Raw genomic sequence first — 11926 nt, 5'->3', positions numbered from 1 at the left:
TGCAGGCATATACAGGAATGTTCCTTATGTGTCCCTAGGCAAGGAGAAAACTTACTGAGTTGCTAGGTGGTGTGGTATAGGGGAGAGAGGACAGGACTCATATATAGAATTTCTGGATTCTAGTCTGTGTTACCTGGGGAAAGTCCACTTAATCCCTTAGGGGATCACTTCTTGTAAAGAAGATGTGTAATCCATACATTCTCTCTGGGCCTTGAACATTCTGAATATTTATTACTTTGAAACGAAATTTGACTACATAATAGTTTTAGCTAGGATTTGGTACAGAAGGTGGAACCTAGAAGAGGTACAAGAGCTACTACCATTTACTGAGCACTTGCTATGGGCCAGACAGACAGTGCATGTTCTCACTTAGGGACAGTGTGAGATGGGCATGGCATGTCCTCCTTTACAGATGAGAAAGACTAAAATTGGTGAGTTTAGGTAACTTTCCCAAAGCATATTACAAGAAAGTGGCAGAGCTAAAATTAAAAACTTTCCCATGACACAAAAGCCTGCTCTCCTATCCAATTTCCTGCAGAGCTAGTCTGACATTAACCCTGGCTCCCAATGAGCCACCTGTGGATAAATGAAAGCTGACAAGTTTTACTTTTACTGGGAGTACCCTAAGATGATCACACAATATTTTCCTAGTTTACAAGAGGAGTAAGAAGAGGGCAATTCTCTCTTCATAAAGCAAGGTCTGAGAATGTTTTCAGATACCCAGCATAGTCTCGTATGTGCTGTTTCCAATCCAAGGTTCTGAGTAACCCCCACGCATGGTGAACATCATCCCTTTGCTTAACTCAAAAAAAGAAGAATGTTTCAGAAGAAAGTTTAGGCAAGAGATAATCCTAACCTCAGCACTAGGGGTGCATAATTTGTAGGAGCCAGAAAAGAAGTCAGGCAGCATCTGAGTGTGCAATGCTGACCTCAGCTTTCTACTCAGAAGTTAACTCAGCTCTTTAGAGTTGCAAAGAGCAAAAAACACATGTCCACCACACCCTATGCTCTAACTTACTAAGAACATGTGCCAGTAGGAGAGGGAGCAAGTGCAGGCAAGAGCCTGGTAGAGGGCCTGGCAGGAAGAGGTGGAACTCAATAAATACAATGTCCCAGCTTCCAACTGAGCCTGCTACCATAATAGCAAGGGAGATAGAGCATCATAGATTCATCATGGGTCCTCTGCCTAGCCCTCATTTCCCCAAATCTTTGTTTCCCACTTCTAAGTCTTGAGTGGAAGACTGGCAACCACTGATCTTTTTACTGACTCCAAAGTTTTGCTTTTTCCAGAACATCATATAATTGGGATAAAACACTATATATCATTTTCAGATTGACTTCTTTCACTTAGTAATATGCATGTAAGTTTCCTCCATGTATTTTTATGGCTTGATAGCTCATTTCTTTTTAGTGCTGAATAACATCCCATTGTCTGTGTATCACATTTTATTTTTCCATTCATCAGCTGAAGGACATCTTGGTTGCTTCCAAGTTTTGGCAATTATAAATACAATTGCTATAAATAGGTGCAGTTTTTTGTGTGAACATACGTTCTCAACTCATTTGGGTAAATACTAAGGGGTGTGATTGCTCAAACATATGGTAAAAGTATGTTCAGTTTTGTAAGAAATGCCCAAAATGTCTTCCAAAGCATTTGTACTGTTTTGCATTCCCACTAGCAATGAATGAGTTTCTGTTCCTCCGTATCCTCACCAGCATTTGGTGTTGTCAGTATTCTGGACTTTGGCCATTCTAATAGGTGTGTAGTAGTCATCTTATTATTTTTAATTTTGAATCACAAGTGTAATTTTATATGTGTAGTTTTACACTAGTTATTTGATTAACATTTATCTTCCCCCATGACTGTGAATTTAGTGAGAGCAGGGACTTCCTCTGTTTTTGTTTATTTTTCACTTACATTTTGTACAATGCCTCGGACATAGTAGACCCTCAATGAGTATTAGAGCAAATGAGTGGCCAGCATTACCAGTTCATTTTGGAGATGAGCTTCTACACAAGGATCCTGGAGCAGAATCTGACCTGCTTAGACCATTCCTGGGACACCAATTCAGTCAGAATTCAGCAGTGTCCACAGCCATACTCATAGGCATCTGGTCATCAGTCTTTGGTAGCTAATAGTTTAGGTAATTGCCTTTTATGTTGACTCTAAATTACTCAATCCAGTTTATGAACCATTGAACAAATATAGTTCTTTTCCTTTTTGCATCATCTAAGGAAACCTGGCTTCTTACTCAAACACTTCTTCAGGGCTTCATGGATGTCTCTGTTTCTCAGGCTATAGATGATGGGGTTGAACATGGGTGCTAGGATGGTATAAAGTAGAGAAAATCCTTTGTGCAAGAGTTGGGAAGAGTTGGCTGAGGGCATGAGGAATGTGGCAATCAGTGTCCCATAGAACACCATGATCACGGTGAGGTGAGAGGAGCAGGTGGAGAAGGCCTTTTGCCAGCCTGTGCCAGATGGAATTCTTAGGACAGCAGCAAGAATGAAGGAGTAGGAGGTTGTGATGAGAGGAAATGGGATCAGAGTCACTGCAGAAGAGGTGGCATAGGCCATGTTCTCGGTCAGTGAAGTGTCCATGCAGGAGAGATGGACCAGAGGGGTGAAGTCACAAAAGAAGTGATCAATTTCATTGGGTTCACAGAAGGTTAGTCTAGACAGTAGGACCATCGTGATTGCTGTGAGAAGGAAGCAGCAGAGAAATGTGGCCATTTCTTTTGCCACATCCTGCAGTGTGTGAGCATGTAATTGTGTGAGTAGTTAAGCTCGTCCTTCTATCTCTTATCATACAAAAGCCTTCAATACATTAATCCCATTTTAAAATTGACCCAGTGTCCTAGGTACCATTTTGTGGAGATCTGGTTCCAGCTTTTCAAAGGGGCTCACAGAACTAACCTGGAATCTGTGCTGACCAAAATTCCTGGTGCCCAGAAGATGTCCAGCAACTGACGATTCAGACTGAGCCCATTTGGTGGAGCATGGAGAAGGCACAAAGAAAGAACTCCTCTCAATCCCCTGCAAAGTGCAAATAACAACCTGAGATCTCAGAGAGAAGGCTTCGGTCTGACAGAATACAACCAAACTCCAGGATGTTACTGCTTGTTGCTGCTAATGATGATGATAGGACTTGATCCCAGGTACGGTCCTAAGTGCTGAAAATATGTAACCCACTTAATCATCACAACAACCCTATGTAGTGAGTACTCTTATTGTCTTTACTTTCCAGATGCAGTCACAGAGAAGCTAAATAACTTAACCATGGTCATCAGCTAGAAAGTGGAAGAGGTGAGATTCAGACTTGCTCTGGATCCCTCACTCCTAACCATGAACACTGCCTCTCACGGGGCTTGGGTACATGGCTAGTTTGCATTATCTCACAGAAGTGGGAAGGGGAGCGGTTCCACAAGGAAGCCTCTCATCCAAGTTTTAACTTCAGGGAGGGTGAGACTTGCTTTGTCAGTTGGTGAGGGAACAATTCCATAAAGGGTTACAAACTCCGACATCCTTCTCTACCTGTCTCCTGTACTTGCTTTCACACTACTACTTTTATGTCCTTTCTTTATTACCTTAAAAATAAATCTAACATTGTTTGGATATGTGCATAGGAAATTACTACTTTCCCTCTACCAGGCAATTATAGGGCTGCTGCCCTATCTTGATGCAGTACAGGAAGGCATGATAGAGAACAGAAAGCAGGTGAAAGGTATGAGATAACTGACTAGAAAGGCAGTGGAGCCTGGTTAAGAGCACAGCCTCTAAAATTAAACTGGCCTAGATTCAAATTCCTGCTCAACCACGAATATATGTGAGCGAAACCATTTTATAACCTTTCAGGGAAGAGCAACTCTGCTGCCTCTAGGTCTGAGAAGATGAAGCTTTTAAGCAGAGAGGTTGATGATATTAATCCCCCACCTCTGACCGTAATATACAACTACTATCTCTCCCTCTATCTCCCTCACAGAAGCGAGGAAATCAAAAAAGGATATTATTAAAAAAGGTAGAGATGTGGACTCTGCTAACACGCTCCTGTGTTAACTCTGCTCATGAACACTGCTGGACTCTAGACCCACAACCCCAAATCACATGATATGTCTGTGATTCATGTCTGCACAGAGCTGGGTCCAGAATAAGGGCTCAATAAATTGTAGCACATTCCACTCCTCCTCTCTTCTTCATCTCTTTCTCTTCCACTCCCTCCTTCCTCCCAAGTATGCCAGCCCATTTAGTGCTATCTATAGGTAGATGAGCTCTTATGCTAAAAGAAAAGCATCTGCTTCCCTTCATTGGAGACACTGAGAGGACAAATTATAAAGACAAATAGACTAAAGCATTGGAGAGTTATTTGGATTTGATGATTTTTAACATCCCTTCCATGTTTTTTTTCCATTGGAAAAAAAAACATTTTTCCAATGTTTTTCCTAATTGGGACACATTCCATTCCCTCAGGACACACACATAAAGCAAGCTTGTGGGAAAGAGAAGAGACTTATCACAAAGCAAAGTAAAAACACAAATACTCAGTAAATAATCAATGGTTTTATATCTTCCACTAACAAAAATCAAGGAAAGACCTGAAGTGACTCAGGTGCTATCTGAAAAGGAGCCATTCTCTTAGCTGAATTCAGTGGTCAATGAATTAACCTATCAAGTCAGCCAACATTTGGCTTATTGATAAGGGCTGTTGTCTCTTGCCAGCTGCTGGTTAATTCAGCTGAACAGTTGGTCTACCAGACAGACAAATAATTTGATTTTCTCACTAAACTGATAACTGATTTAGTATGCCAGGAAATTGTATCTCTGACCTCATCTAGTAAAGGACGGATTTAAAACAGGGAAAACTGAAGCATACACCAGCAGAATAGATAAGCTCTACCTGTCAGTGCCTCAGAGGGGTCCACATCAAATTTGGGGAGTCAGGCCACAGAGACAATGCATGTAAATCTCCCCTTGATTCATAGAACTGGGCTAGACAGCTGGAATCCTGCTTTTATCCAAAAATACACCTCCTTGTGCAATTGACAAAAACAAAGTTGGAGATGTCTTTCCACATGAACCTTAGGAGGTCAGTTGACTTTTGGCCCCATCTTTCAACCTCCTTCCTCTGTGTAAACTTACGTCCCTCTGTGGGCAAAGCCATAACCTCCTCTGATATTGGTGCTCATGGGCATTTCCCAAGTGACATTTGTGGGGAATTGTTGTTATTTTGGAAATAATATGAAACCAAGTTACCTTAGAGGAAATATATTTTTCCCCTTGCTTTGTGTTAAGCTTCTACTTTAATAATGACTCTGTATTTATATGACCTTTGTAAAGAGCTTTAATTTGTAAAGAGCTATTGAAAATGTATCATTATGTTATGTTTTGGTAGAATGGATTAAAGTAACATTTTGAAGGAAATATTCAATTTTTTTCTATCCTCAGGAAGAAAAATTACTGTGTACATCTTTATTGTGTAGATTTGGTGGAAACTGAAGCAAGTATCTGTGATAGTAAACATTTATCACCAAAGCCATTAATTAGGATTCTAAAGAACTTGTGTCGTCTTGGATTCTTGTTATTGATTAAAAATAGTAAGCAAGGCTAGTCCTGTTCTGGGAAGTGTACATTTGTGAGTGGAAACCTTATGGAATTAAAGTTATCATTCACTGATAGACATTAACAAGCTGGAGAGCTATTAGCTCAAACTAACATATTAATACCGCTATCCAATAAGTATAACAAATGAAACAGTAATAAAATAATCAATGAATTGAAACTACCTCATTTGTTCTTTAGAACTGAAATATTTTCCTCTAATGAACTATCTGAAAACATGAGGCCTCTGGGTAGGATGTCCTTATTGAAATCTACTAAGTAACCACCATATGCCAGACATTGTGCTAAGCCTATGCTATTATCTATATTCCTCACAACCCTTCTTACATATTGCTTATTTTACTCATGAGGAAATCCAGGTTTTTAGAGGTGATATGACTTGTTCAGAATTACCCAGCCAGAAGAATGGGAGGGAACTGGAAATGGACTAAAAGCTCCATGAAGACAGAGCATGTCTATTTCAGCCATTACTCTATCTACCTCAGAGCCTGGCACATAGTAAGATTTCTAATAATATTTATAAATCAATGAATGAATAAATATGTGAGCAAAAATCTGACTTCATATAAAGTGTTCTTGCTATTTTATCAAGCCCCTTCCTCCAACCTTCACAAAACGATATTGTAGCCCTGTTAAGTTAAAGGAAGGGCTCTAAAACCTGAATTGAGGCTGACTAGGTAATGGAAGCAGTTACTGATGCTAAAAAAATTTTAATGGCAAATTATACCTAAAAAAAACAGCAAAGATTATTTTATTTAGAGCAAAGTCATTTAGGAGAAGCCTGATTCAGTAATTAAGCCAATTAGTTATTTTTCAGAAAGGCTACTTCTCAATTTCTAAGAGGTTGTGAAACCATTTTCTACTCTTAAAAGGAAAAGATATTTATTTTTTGGAAACCAAGCCACTGATGCAAATTTATTTAAGAATACAAGTTTCAGCTATGTTCTGCAGCTGGTACATAGTCCAGCTAAACACTTTGGACTCTCAAGCCATATACCACAGTGCAACAAGCAATTATAACTCTGTTCCTTTGGCTTCAAGAAGAATTTAAATTATAATGTCTACATACTGTAAGTCTAAAAAATATGAAAATTTCTAAAAAGAAAATAAAAAGTGTTAAAATAATAGCATGTTTGAGCCTAATGTGTTAAGTTCAGTTATTCAAGATGATTGGGAAGGTGACTTTGTGGATATAATGGAAAGTTCACTGTATGTTTGCCTATTACATCTTCTCTTTTACTCCCTTGTCCGCAGCCCTTAAGAACCTGAAGCCCCCTTCTATCTCAGAGACTTTGTAATTGTTGACTCTGTCTAGACTATGCCCTGTTTTTATTTCTTTGTGTCAGGTATCACTATTTTATTTCATTTTACTTGTTTACTTGGTTGTTGACCATCTCCCCCTTAAGACTATAATCCTACAAGAGCAGGGATATTTCTATCTTGTCTGCTACTATATCCAGTGCAGATACTCTGTGTGTCTCCACACAGTAGATAATAACTGGCACATAGTAGATAATAACTATTTGCAGGAAATAATGAAAACAAAAATCTATAGTGTTACCACGAAGTTTACAGTTATTCTAAGTGATTAGATTTTCAGCCCCTTTAAGGGCTGGTTATTTTCTTTAGGGACTTTGCCCTCAGGGGGAAAATGGTACTTGTGTGACAATTGTGACTTTGTTAAATGAGCATTTGTTAAGTAGAGCCCTGGGTATCTGGTTGCTGAGCCATAGTTCAAGAAAAGGAATTGAAATAGAGAAGTTTATTACTCACAGGTCCTGGAGGAGGTGCACTGCATGCCTCATGGGGCAATGAGAGGAGGTCAAGGCAGGGTACAGGCAGAGAGAGCATGGCAGGACCTGGGGCATATGTCTTTATTAGGGTCTACAGGTGGAATACGTTGGTGTTCCCTGGCTAAGTCCAGATTGGTTAATTCAAACCAAAAAGAGTGGGATTTTGGTGAGCTTTGTGGGGCCTCTTATTTAAGGGGTGCGCAAGGAGAAGGCCTTGGCAGGCAGGGGAGAGTAATTATCCAAAGGTGGCTGGGGTAGTCATATCAGGATCTTACATTTACTTATGACTGTAATGGTGTTATCTAAGGCATGCACTCACAGGACGGGGGCCAGTCAGTTCAAGTCCCCTGCAGGCTGCTTGGCCACACAAAATGGATGCTGGGGCAGCAATATTATCGAGTAGTCTAGCAAAACTCTCAACAATGACTAACCAGTCAAGATTCTTCACATGCAGACCACAGACAGAGGAACTGTCGACCACACAATCCTACTCCTTAGCCATATTTTAAAATAGACATGTGAATAGTAAAGAAATAAATTACTTGCATTGAATAAAATTTAAGTGAAGATAAAGATTTTAAAAATATATATAAACTCCAGCTCCAGTTCCACATAGGTTATTTTATTTATTGTCTGAGCCTCATATCAAGGTGAATTTTTGCTTAAGGCCAGAAGCACTGTGGGGAATGTGGACTGCTCCAGAACCTGGGCTTCAGGGTCTGTTGATAGGTGGCTCTAGTCCAGTCTTACTTCCCTGTTCATAACCTGTGAGAAGAGAAGATATTAATTACCTTCTTAGGACTTTTAAGTGACTTGTGAACAATCGTTAAAAGATGGGAGGGGCATCGCTTTTTGCTTTATAAGGTTTTATTTCAAAGTTCCTCTTCATCTTTATTTCCTACTATTTTTCTTATAAAATGGAAGAAGAAACAGAACTATTTCTCAGAGTGACTCCTTGAGCCTACATAAATTGTTTGGTGGTTCCCTTCCAATCATAAAAGGCTTTCTTGGCAACCATGGCTCTAATTCACTCATTTCAAATTTGTCTTGCTCAAACTGTTTTCCAGATATCATGCCTGAAGGTTCAGAAGGAAGGGACCTATTTACCTACATAATTACTAGGCTTCCTGGTTCCATTTGGTTTATGTCTTTGTTCATTTATTGACCATGTATTCTGTGCTAATTTGGTAATGCAGACTGGAAATTATGAAGGTACACTCCTTGCCTTCATGTTATTTAGAGTCCAATTAGGGAGGTTGAGTACAAACAGATAATGTCAATAAAATGAGATATAAGTAAAACTACTTTAAAAGAAGACTGAGGGAAAGAGGGTTCAGCCGAGATGATGACAAAGGAGGCTTCTAACCCCACTTCTCCCATGGACACAATGAATGTTCTGCTACTACACAGAGAGCAATTACCTCTGAAAGAAATCCAGAAGCAAGCTGTGTGACTCCTACATATTGGGTGAATAAGAAAATACCCATAGCAAAACAGGTAGGAAAGCAGAGTGAGACATGTTTGTCATAAGCCCCATGCTCAACACAGTGTCATACAATTGGGAGGAAATTCCCAATTCCAAACTTCTACCTGAGGAATTAAAGTTTGGACCCCATATTTAGGGCCCCAACTTTTAAGACTCCAACTTGAATGACAGGCTCCCAAAACACCTAGCTCTGAAAGCCAACAAGGTTTGCATCTGCAAGACCCACAAAACTATAGCAAAGAAAGAGTTGTTAGCAGGTGCAGGCACACATCATGGCTGTCTCCCCAGGGTTCAACAGAAAGGAAGCAGGCAAAATTGCTTCTAGTCTTTCCCTGAGAAAGTTCTATCTGAATACTTTTCCCAGGCGACTGCCGAAGATGGCGGAGGGGCAGGTCCTGGTTCTCGATGGCCGAGGCCATCTCCTGGGCCGCTTGGCGGCCATCGTGGCTAAGCAGGTGCTTCTGGGTCGAGAGGCGGTGGTTGTGCGCTGTGAGGGCATCAACATTTCTGGCAATTTCTATAGAAACAAGTGGAAGTACCTGGCATTCCTCTGCAAGCGGATGAATACCAACCCCTCCCGTGACCCCTACCACTTCCGAGCCCCCAGCCGCATCTTCTGGTGAACAGTGCGAGGCATGCTGCCCCACAAGACCAAGCGAGGCCAGGCCACTCTGGACTGCCTCAAAGTGTTTGATGGGATCCCGCCACCCTATGACAAGAAAAAGTGGATGGTGGTTCCTGCCGCCCTCAAGGTTGTGCGTCTGAAACCTACACGGAAGTTTGCCTACCTAGGGTGCCTGGCTCATGAGGTTGGCTGGAAGTACCAGGCAGTAACGGCTACACTGGAGGAGAAGAGAAAGGAGAAGGCCAAGATCCACTACCGGAAAAAGAAGCAGCTCATGAGGCTACGGGTCAGGCTTCTAATATAGCATGCATCTGGGAGCTGGCTATGGTCCTCTCCAGTTTCTGTGGAAGATGCTGGACACTCTTTTCCCTCCATCCCACTCCAAAGTCACAAGTATCTCCCTGGAAAGAGCTTGTACACATATCTGACACCTCAAATCTTGTGGCTGCTGCCTGAGGAATGGGCCTCTGGATTGCCTGGCTCTCATAACCAATGGGGTTTGAATTCACAAGTCCCATAGTACTATAGCAAAGGAGCAGTTCTTAACAGGTGCAGGAGAACCCCTCTGCAGCTATACACTTGGACCCAGCACAGAGAAAACAGACAAAATCAACTATCTCTCAATTTCTTCTTCCTTGGAAGGGGCTTAACTATATACTTTCTCAGTTGCTGTCAGAGGATGTGATTTCCAATCAGCCTGCATCTAGGTGCTGAATGTAATCTTTCCTTTGGGATGCTAATGGGTCTTGGTACACCCTCAGGTATGGGGAGGTACTAAGAATAAGCTTGGACAATCAAAGATTTGAGAGGTAATCAGGAGATTTGGCTGGACTGATAGACAAAGTTCATCTCCTACACAGGACCACTCTGTCGAGATGGGGAGAGGTGGCGTTTTTATCTGATGTATAGAAACCAACACAGAGAGTTGAGGAAAATGAAGAAAAAAAAGAAATATATCCCAAATAAAAGAACAAGATAAATCTACAAAAGTATATCTTAATGAAACAGAGATAAGCAATTTACCTGATAGAGAGTTCAAAATAATAGTTGTAAAGTTGCTCACTTAGGTCAGGAGAGTAATACATGAACAAAGTGAGAATTTTGATGAAGAGATAGAAAATATTTAAGAACTGAAATATATGATAACTGAATTGAAAATTTAAATAGAAGGGTTCAATAGAAGACTAGATCTAGAAGACTAGATCAAGCAGAAGAAAGGATCAGTAAACTCAAAGACAGGACAGTTGAATTATCCAATCAGAGGGGAAAAAAGAAAAAAGAATTTTAAAAAGTGAAGGTAGCTATCAACAATAGAGACAGAAAAATCAATTTTTCCAGACAGAAAAATCAATAAGGAAACATTGAGTTTAAACTACATTTTAGGGACTTCCCTCGTGGCACAGTGGTTAAGAATCCACCTGCCAATGCAGGGAACACGGGTTCAAGCCCTGGTCTGGGAAGATCCCACATGCCATGGAGCAACTAAACCCATGCACCACAACTACTGAGCCTGTGCTCTAGATCCCCTGAGCCACAACTACTGAAGCCCATGCACCTAGAGCCCATGCCCCACAACAAGATAAGCCACTGCAGTGAGAAGCATGCACACCACAACAAAGAGTAGCCCCTGCTCACTGCAACTAGAGAAAGTCCGTGTGAAGCAATGAAGACTCAACACAGCCAAAAATAAATAAATAAATAAATTTATTTAAAATAAATAAGCTACACTTTAGATCAGATGGACCAAAAGATATTTACAGACCATCACATCTAACAGCAACAGAATATACATTCTTCACAAGCACACAAGGAATATTTTTCAGGATAGATTATATTTTAGGCCACAAAATAAATCTTAATAAATTTAAGATTGATGTCATATCCAGCACCTTTTCTGACCAAAACAGTATGCAACTAGAAATCAATTACAAGAGGAAAACTATAAAATTCACAAACATGCAGAGATTAAACAACATGCTCCTGAATAACCAATGAGTCAAAGAAGAAATAAAAGAGAAGCTAAAACTATCTTGAGGCATATGAAAATGAAAATACAGCATACCAAAACTTTGGGATGCAATGAAAGAAGTTCTAAGAGGGAAGTTTATAGCAATAAATGCCTACATTAAGAAAAAAAACCTATATAAACAAACTACCATTCTACCTCAAGGAACTAGAAAAAGAACAAACTAAACCCAAAGTTAGTAGTAGCAGGAGGGAAATAACAAAGATCAGAGTGGAAATAGAGACTAAACAGATAATAGAAAAGATCAAGGAAACTAAGTGTTATTTTTTAAAAAAGATTAAAAATGTAGACAAACTTTTGATAGATTTACCAAGAAAAAGAAGAAAAACTCAAATAAATAAAATTATAAATGAAAATTAACATAATTGATCCCCACAAGT

The 11926-nt window shown here is 40.1% G+C and overlaps 1 protein-coding gene and 1 pseudogene across 1 annotated transcript; one reads left to right on the top strand and one right to left on the bottom strand.

Annotated features, from left to right (window-relative positions):
• Positions 1-2226: 2226 nt before the first annotated feature.
• On the bottom strand, positions 2227-2733 carry LOC136133973 (olfactory receptor 11A1-like). The gene has a single exon (XM_065891439.1). It carries the CDS (start codon positions 2731-2733, stop codon positions 2227-2229), a length of 507 nt encoding a protein of 168 aa, XP_065747511.1.
• Positions 2734-9272: 6539 nt separating this feature from the next.
• On the top strand, positions 9273-9824 carry LOC136133883 (large ribosomal subunit protein uL13-like; annotated as a pseudogene).
• The last annotated feature ends 2102 nt before the right edge of the window (positions 9825-11926 follow it).

This window comes from Phocoena phocoena, chromosome 1, assembly GCF_963924675.1.
Source record: "Phocoena phocoena chromosome 1, mPhoPho1.1, whole genome shotgun sequence".
Classification (NCBI taxonomy): domain Eukaryota; kingdom Metazoa; phylum Chordata; class Mammalia; order Artiodactyla; family Phocoenidae; genus Phocoena; species Phocoena phocoena.
This window is presented reverse-complemented; position numbering and strand designations above follow the sequence as displayed.